The sequence below is a fragment of the Colius striatus genome, chromosome 14, assembly GCF_028858725.1.
Source record: "Colius striatus isolate bColStr4 chromosome 14, bColStr4.1.hap1, whole genome shotgun sequence".
Lineage (NCBI taxonomy): Eukaryota > Metazoa > Chordata > Aves > Coliiformes > Coliidae > Colius > Colius striatus.
The window spans coordinates 9,621,616-9,648,120 of NC_084772.1; the positions used below are offsets into that span (position 1 = coordinate 9,621,616).

The window sequence follows — 26,505 nt, forward strand, 5'->3', positions numbered from 1 at the left end:
TAGATCGTGATGTTAAAGGTACAGTATCTTATCTCCAATGCTTGCTTGATTATTTTAGGGGAGAGTGCATGTGCACTCTTCTCGTGGTAAAACATTTTGCTTTACAGACTGAAGTCAATGGCTCTGCATGCGTAGCATTAGACTGTAGAAACAGTGCTTGAAGGCACATGAATTCTGATAGAGAATAAATAGCTGTCCTTTTATTGTCTATTCTTTAATTTCCTCTGTTCCTATGCTTAAGAAAATGAAAAAAAAAAAAGCCCTCATGTATAACGATCACGTTGTGTTAAGGCAAATAAGCTGCAGCAGAAATCAGTGCCACTGAAAAATAGAAGAGCAGTCAAACAAATTGCAGTCGCGTCACTGTTTGCCTGAAACAAACACGCTGTTCTTAAGTTACAACTAAAGTGAAGTTAAATTGGGCAAAATAAGCTGAGAAACAGAGAAATGCCACGAAGGGATTCTTTACTGACTCAAGAGATCTGGCTGTCATCTTCAGTTGTTTCTGTGCCTTACAGTAGCTGTTATCAGTAGTTCAGGAAGTGAGCTGCTGGATTAGGGATAGAACTTGGTGCTGCTGATAAGGAAGTGAAATGATTGAAATGCCTGGTGTAGTGTTAGATAAGATTAAATGCCTGGTTTATCACACGAGCAGAATTCTAGCAAGATCCAGGGAGGCTCTGCAGCTTTATTCAGTAAAAGGCTGCAGGCTACCTGTGTGACCACCATACAAGCCAAACGAGATGGGAACATTATATCAAGAATCTTCTCTGCACAGATCCCTGCGTTTGAGCATGGGAGGGTTTTGTGTTTCTGATTACATCAAGAGATTTACGGTAAGAGACTCCTTAGTATTTTATTGTAAGCCTAGTTTGAAATTACAAGCTTTCTAGCTGGCGCAGTATTGGTTTCTGTGCCTTTTGTGAAGTGCTGTATGCGTTGGATGTTCTTGGCCAGGTTGTGCAGTTTGTTGGCTTGCAAAACACCTGCCGATTTCAAGTAGGTGTTTCTGGAATGATGAGTGCAGGCTTTGCCTTTGTAAAGAAACTTATTTTGTGTGAGAGCCTTGGCACATTGACATTTTAATCTAAGTGGTGTATTTGTAGCATTGGATTCTGGAATGCCATTCAAATTATGCAAAGGTTAGTTGTTATAGCTTTTTGCTTTAGCTGCCATATGTCCAAGAGCTTTAAGGCAATGAATCTGTCAGGCAGGCTCACACTGAGATGATTTAATGAGGAGTTAAATTCTACATGAGCTTATTCAACCTGTGGTAAAAGCAGTGCAATCAGCTTGAGCAGCAGGCACTCAATACCTCAAATGTGTGCTCTGTGGTAGTACTTAAAGGTTTAGAGATCAGAAGACCATTGTGCAAAGGGTCTGAGGAAACAAAGTGAAAGACAGTCTGCCTCTGAAAGTTTCACCAGCCCATCAACGGACCACAAACCCTGCAAGAGGAGAGAGGTGCAGAGACAATAGGAATCTGCTTTTCTACTACTGTAAGCTAGTCATCAAACCACACTGTGGAGTTCAGGTTCAGTTGTTACAGTGGCAGGAGATCTAAGGGAATGTTATTTCTGTTTTCTTCTGTTTGTTTACATTTGCCTACTTTTTGAGTTGCTGAGAAGACCACTACCATCCAGAGAGAAGCAGAAAAAGGACTTAAGCAACCTTAAAAGGAACACCATGTACATATAATAATGTTCAAGTAATAAAAAAAAGTTGTGGGAATTGCATTTTAATCAATGCAATCAGATCTGATCAGATTTTGTGGGTTCTGTTCTCTTTCAAAATGTGAAAGAAAGGATTTCCTCATGTATTTTGTCCAACAATCACTCTAATGGGCTTTCTTTAAAGAACCAGTGGAAGAAACAAACTAAATCAACAGTAATAAACTAAATTCTGGACCAGTTGAACATCAAAATTTCTACTAGTATCCACAAGTAGGATATTGTTCCAAAGCCTTAAATTCTTCTAATGTAATGTCATGTAGTGGATTAAATATAGCCAAGAGTACAATAAGATTTTGGGGGCGGATTATCATTTATTACATGGGAAACAAAATGGCATAGAAGATTTAGATATGTTTCATGCCCCTGTGGCCACATGATTTATTGTTTGCTTATGGCACCATAGCAGGAGAACATTTTGGTCTCTTAAGTTGAATATACTACTCAACTGTTTTTCATGTTGAACAGATAATGATGTGTTTAAATTGTTGATGTTCAGCTTTTTGTTAATAAGCAGTCTGAAATACACACAGCTTTCTTTTGCCTATTGCCATAAGAACGCAAATGAAAGATATTTCAGGAAGGATTACAGAAGCTGGCTTTAGAACCATCAAAGCAAATGATCCAGGTTTCTTTTGGACTAGTTGTGTCTTGGGGAAAAACAACAGTACTGCAGTCTGTGGCATGCTGTGGCTTGTCTCTGCAAATCAGAGTTAGTATTTTGCAATAATATGAAGGCTATAATGAGATTCAAAGTATCTTGTTTCTCTAATTGACCTCTTGGGTGACTGAGTAATTATTCTGTATTCATTGCTTTAATTTCCCTTTCTGTAAAACTAGTGTTAATGGTACTTCTCTTCTGCAAACACAGGTAAAAGTTATCTTAGATTCAGTTTGATTTATTGTCTTTCCTAGTTTTCAGTGAGCTAAGAATCAAAAATAACTTTGTTTTGGATGTCTTGCATTGGATCACATCACTCCAGCCTCTTCATCAAACTCATGGAAAATTATTCTTTGTTTTGTTCAAAAACTAGCACTCAAAATCCTGGAACATTCTAAAGGGAAGGATGGAGGATATGACCAACAGAGAAGCATATAAGAATAAATAGTGTTTCGGACCATGTGAGCAGTTTGTGCTGTAGTTGGTGAGAGCTGCTCTAATCTGTAAGTTTAATACTAACCCTAGTGAGAGCTCTCTTTTCCTATGTAGAATGGCAGCCTATAACTTGGCTTTGAGCCTGTTCCAGGAGCTGATCAGTGTGTGTACACTTCTGATTTCAGTGGTTGCTGTGTGGAACCTGCTGTTTGTATGTTTGTTGACCATAGTCTTTCTGGCATAATACTTGATGATCTGCCTGCTCATGCTCAAGTAAGTGACTGGCTCAGCTGATCCTGGTGTTATGGAAGGACTCATAACACTAAGCAGCTCTGTAAACAGTGGCCTGAGTGTGTTTATGGATTGCTTGGAGTTTGTGTTATTGCTCAGATGTACAGTGGAGGATGTAACTCACACTCAAGCAATAAGATGAGGCATTTATGTTTCAAAAATTAATTTGACTCTTGTTAGGAGAGGTAGTGATAGGAATGTTTTAACAGATGCCTGAAGACCAAGTTGCTGATATTTCCTTCATGCTTTTCCTGCTCATGAGCTGAACTGCTTTGGTGTTCAGCTGCATTAGTCCTTTTAACCTCGGTGGTGCTGCACTCATGCTTCTGCTGGCTTGCTGGAGCTGACTCTTATTGTAGGAAAGATCCACTTCACGAGATATCTGAAGTCACCTAGTCTTTCCCATAAGCTAATCTTGATGCTCTTTTCACTCTTGTTTATGATATGGGGTGTGCCTTCCACTCTCTTCTTGTTTGGGTAACATGTTGCTGAGTTTGCTACTCAGACTCACCTCTTCTAGGAGTCCTGTGTAGGGTTATTTAGAATTCAGGTACTCTTGGTTCACATCTTGACCTTTCTGTTTTTGTTTTTTAATGTCTTGCACTGCTCAATTACCTTTGTTTTGTTCCCTGAGCTGCTGGGATAGGCCTCACTGAGAGCAGATCTTGACACCTGCAGTTCAGGCTCCTGTTTATCCGGGGAGTCACTCCTCTGCTCAGCAGACCAGGTCTGGAATCCTTGGCAGATCTGTGTACTGCAGAGGCCCAGCTACCATACCTGAGTCCAGAGTCTTGGCAGGCCATGTGCAGACTGCTGTAGAGAGTTGGCAGAAAGGCAGGTATACTGGACAAAAAAAAAATCAATGGAAGTAGTAAGCACTTCTGAAGGACTGGCATTTTTAGTTCTGAGCATCTCAGTTGTTAACACCATCTTCCCAGGCTTTGTGGGAGCTCGAGAGAAAGGTGTGATATGCTGCAATTTAAATTTTGCACCAGTGTCTAGTGGTTGCAGTCTAAATATATTCTATTGAGTATCCTTTCAGACACTCCATATGCCAGAAACTACACTAGTAAACTATATATAGTCTCTGACATTACAAAACAGGTTTGTTTTCACCTTCTCCCATGGCTGAATTGATAGCAGGAGCTAACAAGGTCCTTCTGCTGTTGTCTTCTGTATTTGTGGTTCATCTTTCACTCTCATTTGTATCCTTGCTTTAGTGTTCAGGCTTGAGAAGTTCATGTGCTTTCTGGCTCACTCAATTTATTCCTGCATGTCTATGACTTCAGATGTGTGCTGTCCAGAATGGCCTCTTCTCAAAGACCTGATTCCTTCCAGCAGTGTCACTGCATGTTCACTGTTATTGTATGGGGCTAGGTAAGACTAGAAAGAAATGCCCTTTTTCTACAAATAGCTCTGTTATGGATGTTTTGTTCCCAGTTTCAGCTGAAGTCCCCTAGATGCCCCGCATGGGAAGCTTCAGCTTCAGGGTCCTGGTTAATTCTCAGCACCTCTTTAGGAACTGGCAAACTTGGTTTTCTGGTTTTGCTAGATATTTGTACTGAGATACTGACTTCAGATGGAGAAATGGATCATTGTGCTTAGCCATACCACTGAGACTCTAACTCAAGGCTTTTAATTCACACCCTGCTTCACAGAGATTAACTTTAAAAACTGCCTTCTCATTCCTTGCTCTAGAAACTTTGATGCCTGTTAGCTGCTTTCTGCAATTCCAACAGCATGCAGTATAATTTTCTTTTAGACAGGCTTTTCTGTAGATGACAGTCTTCTGTTTGTTTCCTGCATCTTTCTTCAAACTTAAGGAAAACCATTATAAATTTGGCTGGATGTCTTTTGCATATCTGAAATGGATGCAGCATTTACTGGGGTTTTTTTGCCAGATGTTTAAACATTCACCTAAAGGAGTGCAAGTGGCTCATCTGTGGGTATTTGGTTACTGAGGAGTTTGCAAAAACGCCAGCTTTTGTACACAAGCTCTTTGAGTCCTTTTCAAAGCAGAGTTTGTATGGAGTCTAAGCCTGAACTGATGCAGTTATTCCTGTGATTGTGAATGACGTCAAAGCAAAATGTCAGATCTAAGTCAGCAGGTGAATATAGCACATAACAGACTTTATTAGAGGACAGATGACTATTTGCTTGATCTAGAATTTCCTTATCCTGGTGTTCTGGTTACTAGTGGCGAATAGCAATGTCAAAGAGTGTTCTTACTTAAAAAAAACTAACATCCCCTTATTATGAGGTTCCTGTAAAGACTGCTATTAGCAAGGGACACTGAGCACAGTGCTTGGGATTAGTTGCACAACAACTGTCAAATGGAAACGTGAGGGAAAGAAAAAAATAATCAATAACTGAGACTCCAAAGTAGGAAGGGAACAGAAGACAACACAAAGCACAGTACAATTTCATGATTTTAATTTTCTCAAACAAAAGTGTGTTGCTGGCAAAGCAGAGACTTTTCTGAGGGATTTGATTTTTCAAATTTCAACTCGGCAAGAATGATTGTGTTGGTTTCAATGTGTTTTGTAGTGAACTCTGGATTATGTGAGAGTTTCTTTTCTAAAAACTTTACTCTAGAAATAACGCTTTCTTAGGCAACAGATCTGTTCCCTATATATTTAGAGAGAGGTCTATCTCATCACTTCAGTGACAAGAATTTGCTTTTATTGATTTTGTTCCTATTGGCATTACTGCACAGGCAAGGCTACTGTTCCACATTATGACAGATCTCTACTAACTTACAATTACTTGCACCTGATCAAACCACTATGTAAACACAGGAGTTGTTGGCAGGTCTAAAAGATGCCTTAGGACTCTGTGCTGAGCTCCCAGGAGTAGTGAGAAAGCATTTTGTAAATGAGAGGCTTCTTGAATCCAAGGGTAGCTTTTATGGATGACCTTTCAAATCAGCAGGCTTTACAAGAAACTGACTGCATGAGATATCAAATCACTGAAATTCAGTGAAAGCAGAATGAGCTAACATGTCTTCTCTGTTTCCAGAGAGCTCTGTGTTGGAGGAGTGGAAGGGTGAATCCTTACCATCACACCAGTAAACATTACTGATTGCCACTCTTCTGGTCCAAGTTGGTAAAATAGTTTAGTATCTGTTTGGGTTAAAACCAAATTGAAAGAATGAAAACTCAAAGTAACAAGACAGCTTCTTAATGTGTTTCTGTGGGTAACAGGTTTGGTGTTGAAAATAAGCTCTGAGGTCAAGTGAGTGAACGTGGATGAGGAACAGGTGCTCTCTTGGCCTCCTGAGAGGCAAGGGAACCTGGAGCGAGGACTTAAAGGTTCTTATTAAACCTTGTGTGCAAATAGTAAACAGTGTTATCTGGAAATCTCATCACTTTGATGTAAATGAAATGTCATAACGGATCTGTTCAACCGTCTGCTGCCAGCTGCTTCACAGAGATGCATTACAAAGCTACACACGATCTCAGATACAGTAACCCATCCTTAGCTGTGCCACTGCCTGTGAGCATTATCCTTACATTCAGTTGTTTGAAAAAGAGTAAAATAGAAGGGAGGGAAGAAGTCAGGACTTGGAAGAGAGTGTTTCATAACCTACTGTGTTTGCAGTTTTCTGTCATTAAATATATAGGAAAAGTGTATATAGTGATCTGATACTGCAGTAATGTGCTGTTGTGAGGCAACATTGAAGTGCACCACACCAGGGTCACTTGGGGAGATGGATAGTGCTTTACAGACCCTTTTAGTACGCAGGTGGGTTTCAAGAAACAGCCAACATGAATAATGTGTTAAATGTCAGGCTCTTGGCATTCTAAAGCAGTTGTGGGCCAGATCCTAATATGATCTGATCTCAGCAGGAAACTCAACTATTGGGCTAGAAAGTTTTATCCAGACTATATGGCATATCTTGCCTACATTAATTAACTAAATTAAAAATACTGCTCTAAATTGGAGTCAATGCCCACTTCAGTGCTTGCCACTTGCCATGAGTATTGTTCTGTTGCTGCACCATTGCTCTGTGGCTATGATTTATCACCTCTTGTGTCTAGAAAGCATGCTGTTCATGAGAAAATACTCCCTGGTTTAGGGCTTAATTTTTCAAAAGTTTAGATACCCTAAGAAAGTTCAGTTACCCTTTAATGTGCTGGGGGGAAGACATGAAGTTTAATGAGCTGCAGCAACTACATGTACATTACGTAGATTTCCAGTGAAACTTGAAATAGTGGATGACTGGTTTCTAAATACGTGAAATATATTTATTAGCATTTTTTGCCTCAGAATTGTTTTGCAGATGCAGATACATGGTTTTGATCTTATCTGCTGTTTGGTTTTTTTTCTTTTTGTAAGCTCCTGATATTTTACCACAGTGAGTTTGTCTCCTTAGAACTCTGTTCTCCCAAAGCCCCAAGTTTAAGCTTTGGCTTTATTTAGGCAATATAAAAGGTTATTTTTTCAATTATCTACATATTTTCAGCCATCTCCAGTTTTACTGTGTTGTTGGAAGCGATGCAATAATCTAATGAGATGATCTGTTTGAGCAGCTGGTTTTAACCTCTGTGACATTTCTTGTTTGGGACATAAGCCTCTGCTGTCACTTCAGTACATGTTCTAGGTTTGGGGTGTTTTTCCTTTTTATTTTCTGTTTACCCCATCTTGCTGTTTTTTCCCTTCTTTTGGGTCACAGCTGGTAAGGAGGGATCATAACTGAACTATATATCATAGATTCTCTGTGTTTAATGTGATTTTTTTCTCTTGTTTTCTGACATATCTCCCTCACAACTGAGTGTGGGATTGGAGCCAAAGAGGAATAAACTCTCATTGCCCCCTTGAGAATAGAAATCTCTTTGGGGTCATCAGTTCAAGGTCACTTGTAGTTCAGGTTCTCCAACATTTGTGTTCTGTTTCTGTGGTGCTACTGAAACTTTTGATTTTAAAGATACCAGAGAAATTAATTTAGGTTCAGCTTTTAGTGGAATTGAAGCAGTTGCCTGCACACTCCAGATGAGAGTGCTCGTTTTTTGTTACCTGGAAGAAAAGCAGAAATCCACAGGAAACCTCTTATCATCAAAAATCTTATTCCAGTTACATCCAAACTACGATGGAGTTTTTTGGACCACCGGTTTGTTTTGCCAGTGACAACACAGAGTGGCTGAACACAGCTCTGCAGGCTACATTCACTGCAAGATTCACTGGTGTTTGTTGTAGATATAACACTTCAAGTTCTTCAGATATAATTTGGGGTGTATTGAAAATGAAGCAATGTGTTGCACTGTGTAAGTGCAAAATAGCTCCTCATAAAGAGAAAATGAGTTTAATGGGCTGTTGCATTTGTTAAGATAACTGTGCTTTTTTGTGATGTCTAAGAGTGGGAATACTATGATCTGTAATATGGAGTCAGGCAGTTCAGGATTTTTCCCTTGTTTTTTTGCTAAGTGTTGAAGGCTTGAGACTGCCCATGTACCTGAATGCTCTCCTCAGGCTGCTCCAGCAAGATGCAAACATTGAGCACTAAATCAATGTTCTGAACAATAATTACCTTCTATTGTATTTCATAGCAAAAAGAGTAGAAGATCTTTTGTCAGCATTTGGACACGTTGTCATCCTGAAGACAAAACAATCAGATCCATTGGAGCCGTTTTTTCTTTTAGTGTGTTTGCTGTTCAAGAGGGGAGAGAAAGAAGGAGGAAATTAAAGGAAAAAACCCAAACAACTTTGTGACAGGTGTTTAAAATTTTTCATTATGGTCCAAATGAGGTTTCCTTCTCTATCCTGCACCTCACCCATAGTTTGCAGTTGCTTATGGATGCATAGTATAATGTAAATGGTGTAGTTAGTCAAATATCTGTATCTGAGTAGGAGGCAGTTTTGGCTCTATCTTGCCTGTGTGCACCTCAGGCAGCAGCAGCAAGGAATATTTGTTGCATGTAGTGAGAATCTCCATAGTGCGTTATCTTGCACATCTCAGTGCACTGTTTGAGTAGGTATTGGGTGGTGAAATCTGTTCCACGTATCTGGAATATGCAGTACACATAGAATCCAGAGGAGGAAAGGATGGCTTGTGCCCTTTGAGTTGCTATCAGACAAATCTGCCTGTGTAAACTAATATAATTTAGAGGTTTCCTTTTTTTAAGTATCTTTTAAAAAAAGTTTACACAGCATTTACCATCGGAGTCCATTGTACATAAGGAGAATTAAATAATCCGTTATATGACTAATACCACTAGTACATAACAATGGGGCAGGACTAATGCTTTTATGCTCTCAGTTGTTCAATAACTAAGAGCGTGGCCAAGATCTCAAAAGACTCTTGTTTGCCCACAGACAGACACAGAGGCCAGTTGTGCACTTTTGTTGTACTCACATTGTTTCACGACCGTACGTGCTGTGCCTGTAATAGCACACTGGTGGAGGCAACTTGAGTTCTAAGTATGCAACCACAGATGACTTTCCATGGCTGGGTTTCCTTATTGAAATATTTACTGCAGGTTGTCTGGCTTTAAATATAACAATCTAATGACTCTACCTTTTTCTTTTTGTCTGTAAGAGGAAAACATTCAGCTGCTACTCTTGGTTTAGTAAAAATGTTGGCAGGTTTGATTATTTGTCATAAGGTACGTTTATAGGCTTGAAAGAAATAATTACTTAAAGGCATTTAGCTGAAAACTTTGCTGCTTTAAATGCAGTCATGTAGTTGCAAAGCTTTTATTGTATGTGTCATATTTTCAAGGTAGAGCTGTGTATTTTACTGCATTGTATGTTTGATTATTGATTTAAGATTATATGGGATATCATCAAACTTATGCCATACTGACCTGGATCACTGTGAAAATATCAGTGACTAGAAAATACTTTTCTGATCAGGAGAAGTGATGTGGCATGAAATGCCAACTCACATCAGCTTTCACAAGCCAAGTCGTCTTCTCAAGTTGTTGCTTGTTCTTTGAAATTTCCCATGAAAGTAATGAACAATCCAAGTCTTTAAGCCTTTTATATCTTTTGTAAAGACAGTTATTAGCCAATAAATGTCACAGAATCACCAGGTTGGCTGTAATTATTTAGTTGCCTTAGTAAATGTAACAAAATTTTTTTTTCTTGTAAATGTAAAAACCCTTGTCTTACAGGAGTGGGAAGGACTCAGCATCTTGTCTAAAGGGTAATTTTCTGTGGTGTATAGAGGAATGATTTTAATTTCTAGAATGTCCAATCTCATACAGCAAATTAATTTCAAGAATTACCTGCTTCTGCAGGGAGGTTGGACTAGATGATCTCTAAAGGCCCCTTCCAACCTCTACTATTCTATGATACTTCCCATATGCCCCTTCCAAAAAATGGTGAAGAGGTCTGAGGCAAAGGGGGGATGGATATTCAAAAGCCCATGGCTTTGATGTGGTTCCATTGTTGCAGTGCACCAGGACTCCTGCAGCAGCAGGATTTCTCCACTGCTTTCCCCTCCGTGCTCTACATACATAGAGCAGTGAAAAGGGACCTGGGAGAACTAGATGCAGTCATTTGACACATGTCATGTCTGGTAGGGGACCAGCTGCTTTGTCTTTTGATGCTGCAGTTCCTTCTCTGGGAAAGAGGATTGACTCTCACTCTGTGTTTTATTGTAAAGATCTATTCATTAGTGTATCTAAAGCCTTCAGAACTGTGGCAGTGGGAACTGTGCAAGTATAAAGCGACTACCTTTCTGTTCTTTAGGGACTAATGTAACTTTTCACAGTAGACATGCTAATTCAGATGTGAAGTCAGTAACAAATCTTTTAGATAAGATCTATGATTCAATAATTTTGTTGCTAATAGTTGGATTAATTGTGTCGTGCCTTCATGAAGAGATTTTTGCTTGGTTCACTTTTGTAGCCTGGGAGAAAGATTTAATTTTAGAAGTTTCAGTTGACAAAGACATGCTGGTGCTAGATACGTATTTCAGATCCTTGTCATTGTACTCTATTTTTAAATTCAAGTTGCAGGCAGCCTAAAGAGCACACTCTGTATCTATGCTGGGTGCTCTGCATCTGTGCTACAACGTTGAATTCTTTCGAGCCCTAGCACAAGGCCACTCGATTTACTTTTATATTTTTCCTAGTTAATGAAAAGAAATGCTCTGGCAAGTTCCTTTCATTATCACACAACTAAAACTGCTCATAAAACCAGTCTTCCCTCCAGAGGTCTGCATTGGCATTGGCAATTGTTAAAATGCTTGCCTATCAACAGCCACTCGAGAAAGAATTTTAAATGGTTTTGTGACGTCAAGGAGGCCCAAGAAAATAGAGTCTGGTGCCAGATGACCTGCAGCATTGAAAGCATGCAGTAAGAAACAGATAACACAGGAATAAATCTTTTGTGCAGTAGCTATCTCATGATACGCTCTGGTGCCTCCAATAAGTGAGGTTGTCTGGTATAGGAATAACTAAAGAAGACGAAATTTCAGACCCTCATTTTCTAATTTGTAATTAATGAAAAGCCAACCTAGTCTATCTGACATCCTTCTGTATGGACAGAATGTCTGCGAGTAGCTTGGACCTTGCAGAGGGAAATGCCTTGACAAAGTTACCGCCTACAAAAGTGAACAATTTAAGTATGATGGACAAAAAACTGAATCTCTTGAATGAAAAGATGGATAAACTGTTGCATTTCCAAGAAGATCTGACAGGCAAACTGCAGCAAGTTAACAAAGGCATTGATGATGTAGAAAAAGGCATTAACAAGCCAACAGTATCCCGAGCAGCTCCTGATGAGACAGACGCACTGAAACAAGGCCTAACGCTATCGGACGGTATTCACCAGGCTGATATCCAGAGCATATTGTCAGAAGTGTTGAAATTGATGAAAGCTGCCCAGCTAGATGCCTCAAAGCATAAGGAGAGGCTGGCAAAGATAGAGAAAAGGGTTGATACACTGGATAAAGTTGTTACATTTGTGGGAGAAGTATTAAAAAATTCTAAAGTAGTGGATTTTATTCTCAAAGGCATTGTGCCCTGGAAGAAGGGGAGTCTGCTGGAAATCCTCGAGGTTGGTTTTGGTTTACTGTTCTTCATATTTTTCTTTATGACATAGCAGGGCTTTACGCAACCCTGCTGGCTTCTTGCATGACATAAAAGCCAGATTTTCTTTTCAATATTGCTGTTACAGGTGACTGCTATGACCTTTGAATTGCAAGGCTCTTAAGACAGAGACCACGGCTCAAAACATGCTCTGCACACAAGTCTGGGGATTGTGCCAGGCAATTCTGTAGCAACTGTGAGGAGTAGGTTGCTATTGTAAAGGGAAATTCAGCTTCTATGAGAGCTCAAAGATCAGCAAATTAGTGATTGAATTGAGGCCCTAGTGAAAAGTATGAGTAACATACTAGAAGCATTTTCTGTTGGAAGGAGCTTCTATTTTCTCAATTGGTCATGAATTCTGAACACAACATCAGTTCCTAAAACTTGTGCTGACTTATGGTCATATCACTGAGCAGATTTTTATGTCCTTAGACATTTGAGTTGTCTTTAGCTGGGTCTTTATGATAAAACTGTGACTTTACCAACTCCATGGACATTGTTCACTCCTCAAATCAAATAGTTCTTGTGTTTGCAAGTTCCTAGACATCAGTTCCTAAGCATTTCTTACTTATTGAGGACAGTGAGAGACGAACAAGTAAGACCAGTACATAGTTCATATGGTGCTTTGGAATTGATTAACCATGTTTTTAAAACTACAGGCATCTGGAATGGTTTTAACTAACATGAGTTTTGAGTTTTCTCTATGGTTTGTATTCACAGTGGGGAAGAAGTAAGGAAATCAGCAAGAGCTGGAATAGGTTTGTTCATTCCAAGAGTCTCATTGTATGTAGACATGTGATTACAGGGGGGAGAACTTAGCAGAAATGCAAAAATCTGTTTGCATCTTAATCCAAATACCTTTCATCAAACTGTAAAATATTCTGGTGGAAAGTACACTTAAACTTTCACAAAAGCAGGGCACTGCTGGATGCTAGCATACCTTTTCAGGCTTTTTAAGGGTTCTCCCGGTCTCCCTTTGAAAGTACCAGAGGCTGACAAGTGAGCTAGACTGCTGGGAGACAGAGGTATAAAGAGTTTCCATTAGCATTGAGAACAACAAATCATACGTTACGTATCACTCTGAATTCTGGAGAGAGATGAAGCTCGTCCTTGCTTGCAGTTGCAAGTTCAGTTCTACAGATTGTTGGAGAAATGGGCAAATTTGATATGCTTTGATTAAAGCTGCATTGTTAGTGGAGTCAGTGCAAAATGCCTGTAGACAGATAGAGTCCTTGACAGGATTTATACCTTTAACTGAACTGACAGCGGACAGCTTGTTATTGGCCAAGTGAAGATGAGTACAAAGATGATAAACTAATTTTATTTCCATATTGTCAGTTTCTAAGTGAAAAGCAGTAAGGAGGGATGTAAATAAAGGGAAGTGATGTGAGAGATACTGGAAGAATGTTTCACATGGACTTCTAGCATACTGTTGGAATGAGTTGTCAGCTAGCTCCTATGCACTGCCTCCTCTTTGGTATGTGCAGAAGAGGAGAATGAAGGAGGAGAGAACTTCATCTGAGTTGTATGGATAGGAGACTTGACAGGTGAAATGACTGGCTGGTGGTGAACTGATGGACTAGGACGGGGTTGGAGGTCTGTGTCCCAGGCCCCAACCACTGCCATGATGGTTAGGTAGTTAGGTGAGAACAGGCAGTATTGAGCAAGCAGAGTCTTACGGCTCACTCCAGTTTTGCAATATGACCATCATTGCTTTGTGGTTTTTTCTTTTCTAGTCACAAACACTTTTTGAAATTGGAGCATAAGGTCAGTTTTAAGACTTTAAGATATGACTATACTTTGATTACAAGCTTCTGAGTGATATTTGAACTAGGGTTGAGTTAGTGAGGTAGCATATGTACGTTACCTAGCTGGGGTAACGTGGAGCAAAGCACGGATGAGTTGAAAACCAAATTAGCTTCTGCTGAGCCATGTGTTAACTTTGGTCTAGTTTTTGCAGCCTATTTTGTGATAGCAGCATAGTTATGCCCAAAGAGCTCCACAATTGCACACGAGTTGCACATAAAAAGAGCTTGTTACCTGCTTGTTTCTGTTTTCCAACCTTTGCTGTTTTGTAACAGCATGGCCCTTATCACAGAGCTGCCTTAGTGCAAGGTTACTCGGTATGGGGGTGGGAGTGGGGAGGTCATGTTTTCATTTCTGGGTGAAGCTGTTTGTTGATGGTATGACAGCATTCCAGGGATGCCATGGGAATGCTTATGGAGGAAGTTTTGCGGTGTTGGAGTCAAATTATAAAAGCTTCATAGGGTCCAAACCTGTAACTTCTTCTTAAAAACCAAACAGACGACAAACCCCACCAGCATTCATCTGTCACTTATCCCAAGCTTCCTTCCCACGTAGGATTTTGCAAGAATAATGTTCCCTCTGGTCATTGTTGCAGCTTTGCTTAGAGCTGTAATAAAAATGGTAATTATTTCTTACTGGTTTTCATCTTTATGTCTTTTAGGTTTTGGGAAGGGGGGAGTGGGAGAGTTCTGCTGTGGAATCTGTTATGGTTGGAGCTTTAAATCCTTAATTGCTTTTACTAATAGATGAAGAGACTGATTTGCAGTAATCTTGTAATCACAGTTATCTGCAGAAATATTTAAAATGTTGCTTATTTGCTTGTGCAGATAAGGTTAGGAGGTTGCTCGTCACTAGATTTTAACTATGTGCCAACCAAATAATACACTATGCTTTTGTCTATTTTTGTGTAATGCTTTTTGCAAAATATTGGTTATTTAGTGTTAATTTTATTTCAAATGTATTGCTGTGTGTTCAGTGGCTCTAGTACAAAATATCCCTCGTCTGGGCTTTCTGAACTGGAGGAAGAAATTTGCTTAAAAGTAAAATTCTGCCTCTAAAGACAAAAAGTCTGTTTTGAACCATGCCAAAGGTGGCTTGGATTGTCAAGTACATACACATGCGTTACCATAAAGCTAGACAGAGGCTTGTTTTTGGTATCACCTCTATCATAGCTCAAACTGTGAATCTTTAGATGCCTTGAAACAAATGTATTAACAGTATCTTCAGAGACATTCCTTATTTTTGTCACCAGCAAAAAAGAAACAGAAATAACACTATCATTCATTTCACTCTCTAATGTTTCCCTTATGTTTCACGTGTGATGGTTGTTAATCAATATGAGTAAAAATGACAGGAGGCAAAATCTCTGACAGTCTAAATTTTGGAAAACAGTAAGTTAATGTATTATTCTGTGTTAACTTGTTTTAGAAGTATGCCTGTCTGCAACAGTGGGGAGGTTGGAAGAAGGGAGCAATCATAGCAGAAACTAAAAATTCAGAAGATCAGAGGTGTTACTGTCCATTTTACTGAGTCCAAATACTTATGTAGTTGGAGAAGCCTATAGAGGGAAATAAACACTCTTGGCCATAACTGTTACTGTGTTCCCCCATCACTTTTAGGCCAAAGATAAGCCCGAGGAGAGTGGTGCAAAACCTAAGCATGTGCTTAGCAACAGAGGAACCCAAACTGAAAGCAAGAAGCCTCTGGAAGGTATGTATCACTCCAGGCATGCTACAAGCTTTGACTCTAGAATGTGGATCAGACAAACTGGAAATTAATACCCTGCTATTTCCCACTACCTGAATTACTCAAATGTAACTGAGTAACTTTGTGTACCAGTACTGGGAAAATAGAGTTGTTCTCACCTCCCCCACAAGATGATCTGTTCCCCGGATCAAACACCACAAAGTTTTGGAAGATAGAGAATCTAAAAGCAGCACCTTGTTTTGGCTGCACAGGTTTTTTTTGCTTTGGAATTAAAGTGAGATGAGTTAAGAGAGCAGTACTTGTTTGGAGATACCACAAAGATAGTGGCAGGATCACATAGCAAACCTAACAAATTCTTTTCGCTTAACACATCTGAACCAGTCCCCTTTCCTCCCCCTTGCTGGAAGAGGGACATGTTGACATTGGGAATATCTGTTTGGGATCACCAAGTTTCATTGCCATGTCAGGGCTAGGTTCCTATTTAGGATGCAACTATCAGGGCATTGCCCTGTTGCATCCATTATTAATACTTGTGCAGTTGCAAGAGGGGTGAACATGATGTTGAGCAGGCCCTGTCAGGCTGTTGACTTCATGAATTGTCAGTGAACCCTTTAAATGATGGGCAATCATTTAGCTTCATCATTCAGGATGTGACAAAAATAAAGCAGATGATCACAATTGTGACTGAAAAGATATGCAGGGTTATGAACTAACCTTGATTGCCAGTGACCTGTGCATGCTGAATCCTGAAAGAAGTTACCCTAGAATTTCTATGGTTAATATTCACAGCTTCTGTCATGAGAAGATGATGAAGGCTCAGGAAGATCCGGGATGGATCTGCAGTGCCTGAGCTACCCATTATAGTTGCACACAGAGTGATTTCAGATTTTTAGATGCAGTGAGCCTGAGCCTTGCAGGCTTTTTTGTTTGCTTTGTGGAAACAAGTTCAAACTGTAAGATGACTGGAAAGCCAGCAGGCAGTTAAACCTCTGACTGAGCCATGAGCACTAACTGTCTCAAGCCTGCTGGTGTAAGGATTTTAAATCTTTCAGGGGCTTTCTTCCTACCTTTTGAAACGTACATAACTACATAGAATATTTTGAATGGAGATTTACTTTATTTGCTATCTGTTTTGCTGTTTTGTCAAGGAGAGTTTATTAATGGTTTATTTTCATCAGAGACCAAAAGTGGGAAAAAGCTGGATGAAAAGAAGGGAGCATGTGAGAAGGCAAATGCTTCCAGTGCCCACAAAGCTGACTCCAAACCCCAAGTTAAAGAGAGGACAGCACAGCAGCAAGTAATAGAAGGTGCTGGCAAAACACACAGCTCTAAGAGCTGTCAACAGCAAAAGGACATTGATGTCAAAGCTTTGAATCAACACAACGGTCTTCCCTTTGTAAATCAAGATCACGTAGCCAACCAAAATGTTCCTGCTAAAGCACACGATATGGACGGAGCCCCATGCCTAGATGAGTGCCACAGGCAGCTTGTTCATCAGAAACTCAAAAAGAATGAAAACAAACCTCCATCATCAAGTGTGGCAGCCCAGGAAGCTGTGCCCTCCACATCCCGGGCTATATCTGACACAGGGTGTGAAGTGACACATACCAGGTAACGGCTTTGTTGGTAGCGTTCTGTGTGATCTGAAATCATTTCATGTGTTAGAATGGAAAAAAAAGAAAGCCAGGTCAATAAAGGAGGCACCTGCTGCATGAGGCATGAGGAACAGCCATGCTAGGATAGGAGTGGCAAGACCTTACAAATGTTTAAAGCAAAAACCTCAAAGCAACAAGGGTCCTGTGTAAATGTCTGTGAAACCATAGAGTAAGAAGGCTGGAAATGTGGAAGGCCTTTTATATGATCAGGCTTTCTGTCTATTGGAGATAGAAAGGTGACAGCCCTAGTATAGCTTAAATAGTTGGGCATTTATAAACCAATAACTCCTTTTTAGCTCCTCTGTTTCCATGACTGTGGGGGTAAAAGGAATTTGAGACGCTTATTAGTATATAACAAAAACAATCAACTTATTTCCTTTTGCTGTCCCCACTGTTTTTGTGGTTTGTTTGGGGGTTTTTTAATGCCTTGGTCAGCTAATGATGTGACCAGATAGTTCATTTATTAATCTCTATTAGCCTAATCTTTTCCTCACATAAGGGCTTTAAACATGTCTTTCATAATCCATTTTCTTTTGATCATTTATTTAGGATTTTATTTTAATTCCATTTCTTTAAATACTGCCCCCCCCCCAACACAAAAATAAACCCTAACAAAAAGCCACAACCAAAACCTCTCTGCCAGCCAAACCCTGACAGAGAGAAATTCTGTGGCAATTTTTGAACTGCCGTGGCTTCTCTGCCTGGGATGGTGGATGTGAAATTGTTTATATGTATGTATATGTTTATATCACATATGTTTATATGTGATAGACAGACTCACACGACTTTACTGTATATACACTTTATTGTGGAATCTTTGAATTTATAGTGACACTTGTGAATATAGAGTGGACACTGAAATTTTCCTGTGCAGTGAGTAAGTGTCAACGGGGATTGCAGGACTCTTTAAGAAGAAAAAACTTAATGACCAAAGAATCACCAAAAGGAATGGAAGTTGTGCTGATGTCAGCACGTAGGCTTCACGAGGGAAAGGGCCTGTCGGGAAAACAGGCACACGGGGATATTTTTCTCCCAGAGGCTTAGTGTGAGGAAGTGGCAGGAGAAAGTTGAAGCTTTCACTACTGTGGCCTCTTTTCAAACACTATGTACAATTTATAGACATTGTTACCTCTAGACTAATTGCTGTAATAACGCTGAAAACAGAGGGATCTCCCTATGTTTCCACTGTGTGTTTTAGGCTCTGGCTGGTGAGCTGTAGGGTGCAAGCAGTTCGGTCTCGGCTGCCTGCTGAGCTGCCTTGCAGGCTCTGCCTCTACTGTACTTTGAGGATGGCTCAAGGTGTTTGTGAGGCAGTGGAGGAAGAGCCTTATATTTCCCTTTAGAAGTTAGAACTAGTTGATCATGGTGACTTGGAGATAGGCAGCAGCTTCTGAGGCAGCTGGTTGGTTTGGACAGAGAGGTGTCTGAGCCTCAAAGACTTTGGTCTGGGGAGGAGGGAGGCTGACCAATAACTAGTAGGCAGAGCCCAGAGTAAACCCCAGGGGAAGCTGCAGCCTCTCTGCACAGGGTACCTATTATATGTTTTTATGTGTGAAGTCACATGAGAGTCATAAATGCCGCCTTAAAATGAATGCAACTTTTAATGAAGTCTGTAAGCCCACACAGAAGTGTCAAAAGAACACTGTGTTCCCCTGCTTGGAGAAATGCCCAAGAGTCCTGTGGAGTTCAGGCTTGTCTAGATAGCAGTGGAAGTGTTTGCTCAGAGTTGTGTTTAGCTACTCTGATAGCTCTGCTGCAGTTTAGATTCATAGCCCAGCACAAGTGGTGGATTTGAAGAACATATAGAATCAGCTTAACCCATATTCTTTTCAGACAACATGAGAGGGTTTCTGAAAGTTACATTTTTAAGCTGTGGAAAAAATGCTATCCCATCAGAAGACACAGATGCAGGTGTTTGAGTGTGCAAGTCAGCCAGATGGAAGAGGGCTGGGATGGATGCAAACCTCTGGATTTGCAGACCCAAAAGAGCAGTCAGCCATTGAGATAATTGGCCTGTAATTTGTGAAAGCAATCACTACCCCTCTCTCTGCCTAAATGAGTGGCATTTTATTAGACCAATTGTAATAGCTGCAAAGAAGTGGCTAAGATTTCAAATCTGGGATTAATGCTTTGCAGTGTGAGACATTTAGTGTTCAGCAGAAGACAGGTGTATACACATGTAAGGACATAGAAAAAGTATCAGCACGCTTTTTGATGTTCTTCCTTGAGTGTTGTATTTCCTAAGAGGATTGGTACAGTCAGATTTCTTTGATACTGTAGAAATCTGTGGTTTCAGAAGCTTACAAGTTTTTCTTACCCCACAAAGTTACAAAAGCAAGGCTAGTCATCTGCATAAAATGTTAACTGTTTGGTCTGCAGGATATCCATCAATGTACACATGACTGAAAAGAAAGAAAAGATTGAAGTGACCAAGGAAGGTCACAGAGGTAAAAGTCCCAAAGTAAAATCCCCATCCTCCACACCAGCAGCAGTGGAAGAAGTTGAACAGCTGCCTGACAAATTAAAACTTCAACAGAGTCCTAAAAGCACCAGCACTGAGCCTAATCAAGAACTGAAAGGGGACAGTAAGCAAAATGAACTTGCACCTCAGATGGGGAAGCAGCAGCCATTACTGAGCAAGCCCAAACCAGATGAAAAGGCTGAAGAGAAAGCAGAATTAAAATGCAAGCCTGCAACCTCAGAGAATACCTCTGAAAATGAGCCTACAAAGGATGTTGTAGTAGAAGTGAAAATCCATCAAGAAACGGCAAAAGCAAAAGAATCCCCAACAGATACCGATTCTGAGAGGAGAGAATCCGAGTCTGTGTCTTCAGGGGGAAGTGAAAATGCTGGACATCAGTGTACAGGAAAGTCACCAGAGAAGAGTAAGTCTTCAGAAGCTTGCAAAGAGCTTCCTATACAGGATGAAATGATCATTGGTAAGTTGTTCAGTTTCTCTCAGAAACTTTTATGTTGAAGATTTTGTGCTGCTCATGCGTTGTATATACAATAATAGCTAGAACAGTGCTCAGGAGACCACCTGTGTCTTACAGGTGAAGAGCATTTTGTAATGAGTATCTTTGACTACATAAATTACAAGTGAATTAACATCTGTACAAATTATTTTTATAGTAACTTTCCTTTTAAAGTGTGTTTTGGGAAAAATGTTTCTTTAAAATAAAATTGGTTGAAGTATTTGTGTGACCAGAAGTAACAGTAATTTGGAAAAAATCTACTTACTTTACATTAAGTACTTATCCTTAAAAATAGGGTGTGCAAACCAGGTGTGCTTTGACAGCTGTGGAGTGGAGATCCAGAGAGCAGGAAAATACTGCAGGAGGAGTATCTTGCTGTGATGTTTGCTGCGTGACTGGCCATAGATCTGTTCTTGGTTATTGTGTGGATGCTGGATCCCATTGCTTCAGGGAGTACCGTCTCCTAGTGGCATAAAGATGTGTACATCCTAGAATGTACATACATGGATCTAGCTTTCTCAGCAGTGGCTGGAGATGAGCTGAACACATGTTAAATGGCAGCCCAAGACACCTGAAGATTAACATAAAATTGCTTTGAATGGGCTTCAACAAAAGTGGGTTTGTGGAATCTCTGCCCTTGAAAAATTTGGATTTAAGTGTGTCATGGTGAACTGATTAAACTTTCCATTAACCTGACTAAACTTCATAGATGTAATACTAATATTTTCCCCTTTAATTGGACATTGTCTGCAAAAATCTTGCTGCTAGAAGTTTGTCCTAATTTTACCAATAACTGTCATCGTTTCAGTGCTGTATACTTGTGCTAGTCTTTGAGCTGACATACAACAATTAAAAGAAGATCAAGTATATTTTATCAAGCTTCTGGGTATTTTTTTAAGGTGACCACTTCTGTGAAAGCATAACCTAAGATGTTGGTCTTCTAAAGGTGTCCAGTGGATTTACAGTAGTTTTTTTTTTAAAAAAAAGAACAGGTTGAGATTCAGAAGGTGAAATCCTAATCTCAGTCTGGGCCTTTATTTCTCGTCTGTAAAAGAGTGTTGGCAATAAAAGTCTCCCACTTGCAGTAACAGAGAGACTTTGGATATTTTTAGCACTTCCCTTCTTACAGCTATGTGCAAATGCAATGCTCTAAAGTGAAGGAATTACATGCTTAATGTTATCCAAATATTTCAATGCTGTCTGAATTCCAATAGGAAAAAAGTGATGGTGTGGTGAGGAGCGTGAAGCAAAGAGAAAAGATGTGAGAGAAGACGATGCACTTCACACTGAAATCCCAGTGTTTGCATTAGAGGCTCGTTGGCAGCAGTTGGAGGCTGATCTGCCTCTACCTTTGTGTTGGCTCCTGGTGCATCTCCCTTAGAGCCCCAAAGCCAGAAGCACTGGGGGCTGCATCAGCAGTGCCTGACTGGAAAACATGTGTTCATCCCTTCAGGAGCAGTGATGCTGAAGTGGCAGTAGCACAGGATCATGGTTTGGTGGAGCTGTGGCTCCTGGGAGCACAGAAGGCAGCTGAGTCTTCTTGTTACATTTAGTGAACAAGTAGAATGAAATAATTGGTGTGAGGGAGGTGACATTAAGTGCAATAATGTGTGCAGAAACATTTCAATGACCAGCCTGTCTCCTCTTTAGATGACAGCCCTTCTCCTCCAGCTCCTTTTGAACATCGCATAGTGAGTGTCAAGCAAACAGAGGTGACAACGTGCTACTCGGTGTGTCGTCACGAAATACTGGGGGGGTAAGTATCCGTGTCCTTAGCTAGTGCTGTTGGTAGCTAAGGCATGGAGAAATGAAAATAGCTGGAGAGCTAGAGCTATTATCTTCAGAAGGCCCCAAGGTGTGTGTGAATGAGAGACGTACGAGCTCACTGCAGCCAGAATAAGTAGGTTCATCCTTGAGACCTTTTGGCCTGTAGTAGTTACTGGGATCATTCTATCAACCTCCTGTTTATTTTGGGGTGTTTGTGTGTGGGGTGTCCTTTGGATGACTGGTTCCTGCCCCAGTTCCATTTTCAGATGTATGTCTGGGATCTTGCATGACTGTTTTTTTGCATTTGTTACAATAATCCTGGCCACAGCTGGTGTCATGAGAAAAACCTGTACCCTTCAGGCAGATACATTTGGAGCATTTGAAGTCAGCAAACCTCATTAGGTCAGGCAGCTTCCAAAATCTTTCTTCCGTGCTGAACGGCACATTAACAAAAACTAAGGGGGAAGTTATAATTGTTTTGACCTTATGTTTAGTTCTCACTCACAGGAAGTCTGCAGCTGCTCCAGTCTTTGTATTCTTGTATCCTTACTTATCAGACAAGCAATTTTGATTTACCGTTTGATCCAAATACAAATATGGCTTAATAAGTATAAGCAATATGATGCAATAGCAGAGAAGATGGTGTTTAGAAATAATACAAAGAGGCACTGATGTATCTGGGTGACATGGGAGAGAATTTGCAACTTGCAGGAAATGCAGTCTGTGGAGTGGCTACTGTTACTGGTCTTAGAGTCATTTAAAAAGTTACGAGATCAGGACAGAAATATCCTTGTTAATATACCCACTAAAGCATCACTGAAGGACAGCCTGTGGGTACAGTTACAGAACTGAAAAAGAATATCATCAGGTCATCATACTGCAGTGAAATGTAGTAATATGAAAGGGGCATAATATTTTAATGTAAGTGTAGAACAACTGGCTGGAAAGATAAAACTAATCCTTCATAAGCTGAGAGAAAGAGGAGAATCATGCTGCCGGCCACTTGATTCTGTTCACTTTGTACTGTGCTATTTTTAATCGATGATGAGAATAGTTGTATGCAGGGTTTCTGCAGTGTGCTGTGTTCAGATGGTTTCCCATCCTTTCCTTGGTATTGACAGGGGGCGTTTTGGGCAAGTTCACAAGTGCACAGAGATATCGACTGGTCTCAACCTGGCAGCCAAAATCATCAAAGTGAAAGGAGCAAAAGAGAAGGTAACTATGTTGCTGTGAACCTAAATGAGCACACTCTAAACCTGGCCTTACTGCAAGCACCTTAACACCACTTCCCTGAATCAGCCCCTTAGAGGCAACTTCTTGTTGGGTAGTGTCAAATGCTGTAAAATCTGTCTTAGTAAGTAACAGCTTGGACTTTGTATGGCTGTTTGTCCTCTCACTTTATGATTAAACCTTTGGTCAGCCCCAGACCTGTGTTATAGCTGTTGTTGGGATTTACAACCAATTGTATTTGAGTATGTTGCATTTTAAGGAGCATGTTTTGCTCAGTTTTTGATGTTATTTTTTCAGGAGGAAGTAAAAAATGAAATTAACGTCATGAACCAATTAAATCACGTGAATCTGATCCAGCTTTATGATGCTTTTGAAGCAAAAAACAATATCACTTTGATCATGGAATAGTAAGTTTAAATTTTCTCAGGAACTGTCAGGTGTTTGGGTTTCCCCAGGTCACCAGAGGAAACAGGGAATGATAATTGTAAGGTGTGAACAAGACTGGAGGGGTTTCCCAGCCTGGGAGAGAGTTGATTTCACTTTCAGAAGGGGCTGGGGTGGGGTGTGGTGTGTGTGGGGGGAAGTTTTCAAGGTAATTACTTTGGGTTCAAAACTATATATTTGGCAAGATTACAGTTTAAACAAATGAGAAGAAGGGCAGCTGTCTTCCAAACTATAAACCAAATTCCAAGACTGTTAATGAACAGAACTTGACTGTGGTTTGTTTTTCATGTAAGTTTAACTTGCAGGCCCCAACATTGTCCCAAGCTACCAAATAATGTGTAAGTGTTGTTATGTTAATATAGAATCATAGAATGGTAGGGGTTGGAAGGGACCTTCAGAGATCATCTAGTACAATGCCCCTGCAGAAGCAGCTTCACCTAGATACATAAAATCTCATATTAGGGAGATACTGAATGTGAGAGACCAGACAAGAGGAGTGAGATGTTTAAAGTGGAAACAGAGAAGACATGGAGAAGTTAGGAAGGTGATTAATTATATGCATGGTTGGCACGCCTCCTTTGGATGATTTCAGGATTAATGAAAATGCTTCACCATTTGAAACTAAATAAGAATTTTGGTTTATAGCAAATATAAGATTCAGAAAAAGGAGATTTCATGATGTATAGCTGCTGCCTTTTCTGTGTAGGGGCATATCACTTTACAAAACTGTGAAGTTTTATAACCTAAAAAACGAGTTTCTGCCACAGAATTATTTATGACATGAAGGAAAAAATGATACAAAATAAAATAGCAACTATAAATATGATCAGGCATTTACATTTTGTATATTGAAATGAATACCAGAAGTTTTTACCTTGCAGAACTTTGTCAGACCTTATCTGTCTGCTGTAATCTTTCTCTTTTGTTCACAATTGAGTTCAAATGTTAGTTCATGTAAAATAGCTTTCCCTGTGAGAATTCTTATTTAGTAAGCTTTATAGATGGAAGACTTATTTTCTCTAGACTAATAGATACTTTAATAGTCTCTGTAGATTCTCCAGGTCGTGTGGATTTGTTTGTCATATATCCCCCCCTCCAAATGTTAGGTGACAACTTTTCCTTTTTTTAAAGTAGATGGGTACTTAACTTCACACTCAGAAAGGTGTCTCTTGACGTCACTGAGACTACCGATACACTTAATGTTGGATGTTTTTTTGGAACCTGTGCTGTTAGAAAGCCTAAGCTCCTATCTTGAAAATAAATTGAGTTAATGAGGAATTTTAGGGTTTTAACACTTCTCTCTGTCAATATTTTAGTCTTGATGGTGGTGAACTATTTGATCGGATCACAGACGAAAACTACAATCTGACTGAGTTGGATGCAATCCTATTTACCAAACAGATCTGTGAAGGAGTCCACTACTTGCACCAGCATTACATTCTCCATTTAGATCTGAAGGTCAGTAGTTCATACTCTCTGCTCTTTACTGATGCTATGGTTTGGACCACCACAGAGTCTCTGATTGCAAGAGTAATTTCTCATTTCATGGGCTTTAAGTCTATTCCTTTATGACATAACTCAGTAACCGCAAAAACTAGAGCTCTGGAGATGCATTTGTAGGTTTTTTTTGTCTATTTGCTAGCTTGCTTAGAATAGTGAAATGGACAGATTCTGTGCTTTTGCCTCTCTTAAATCAGAAGCTTTTGATTCTATGTGGGATCGAATCTTTTGTCAGCAATGAGAAAACCACACCCACAAACCTCTGTGGCCTGAAATGCTTGCAGTCTTCCCTCCACTTCGCCTTACCCCACTGTAACTGTATTCAAATACCTATTCAGTCATCTTCATTTTTGTTTGTATTTTTTTACAACCTGGAATGGAACTCCAGTAAAATAACAATGTTTTCCTAATGGCCTCTTTGTGAAACAGCAACTGCTGTTTTTTTCTGCTTGTTTATACAGCACTTTACATGAGTGATATTAGGCCTAGTTGGCCTTTAGATGGTTCTGCAGCTGCAATAAATTTGGACACCATTACCTCCCCTCATCCCACCTTGAAAAATATTCTCATTGGAAAGAAATCCCCAAATTTTTGCCTTCATGGGCAAACCAAAGGATGCATTTGATACATCTCCTGTGGCGTTTTATGGAGTTACTGTTATATTCAAGGAGTAAATGCAGTGTGTAAGCCTCAGCCATCAGCCTAACTCTGCCATTATACACAGCAGGGCCTTTCTGTTTCAAAATCTATTCATTGCCTGCGGTGAAATATAGGAATATTGTTATACAGGAACAGAAGTGAAACTTCTTTATGAGAGGTCCAAACCCAAACATTTCTCTCAGTATGCCAGTCAAATCCTTCTCTGCCATAATAGAAATAAAAGGAAAAGTATTATACTAAAAGTTCTCATTAGAAGTCTCTCAGATTTTTATGCTCTTTTGCTAGATCTCAGTCAGTCATATATTTAACTCAAAATACCTTCTTCTCTTTTTGTAGCCTGAAAATATACTATGTGTAAATCACACAGGAAACCAGATTAAAATTATTGACTTTGGATTAGCAAGGAGGTAAGAGTTCAGTTATGAGCTTATTTAGAAAAACAAAACCAAAACAAACCCACAACCTGCTGACATGTTTTGTTGTTTTTCTTTAGTTCTTGGGGTTTTTAATGCATTTTGGTGGCTCTAAAGTGACTCTAACAGGTGAATTTGCTAAGCAGTATGCTGCTGCAGGCAGGACTTTGCTGCTGTTTGCAATAAGTATCTGATT

General features: G+C 39.9%; 1 protein-coding gene across 3 annotated transcripts in view; it reads left to right on the forward strand.

Annotated features, from left to right (window-relative positions):
- The first annotated feature begins 701 nt into the window (after positions 1 to 701).
- Positions 702 to 26,505, forward strand: part of MYLK3 (myosin light chain kinase 3) — a 32,252-nt gene continuing 6,448 nt past the window's right edge. Inside the window, exons 1-9 of one of the 3 annotated variants that reach the window (XM_062007725.1) lie at positions 702 to 836; positions 15,578 to 15,668; positions 16,844 to 17,276; positions 19,700 to 20,259; positions 21,946 to 22,051; positions 23,184 to 23,277; positions 23,590 to 23,699; positions 25,053 to 25,194; positions 26,233 to 26,303. In XM_062007725.1, the coding sequence (XP_061863709.1) occupies positions 744 to 836; positions 15,578 to 15,668; positions 16,844 to 17,276; positions 19,700 to 20,259; positions 21,946 to 22,051; positions 23,184 to 23,277; positions 23,590 to 23,699; positions 25,053 to 25,194; positions 26,233 to 26,303 (1,700 nt within the window). In that variant the 5' untranslated portion in view covers positions 702 to 743. Of the gene's footprint in view, positions 837 to 11,580; positions 12,121 to 14,417; positions 14,580 to 15,577; positions 15,669 to 16,843; positions 17,277 to 19,699; positions 20,260 to 21,945; positions 22,052 to 23,183; positions 23,278 to 23,589; positions 23,700 to 25,052; positions 25,195 to 26,232; positions 26,304 to 26,505 lie in introns of those variants that run through there. The other 2 variants (XM_062007724.1, XM_062007726.1) reach the window with 2 other exon arrangements.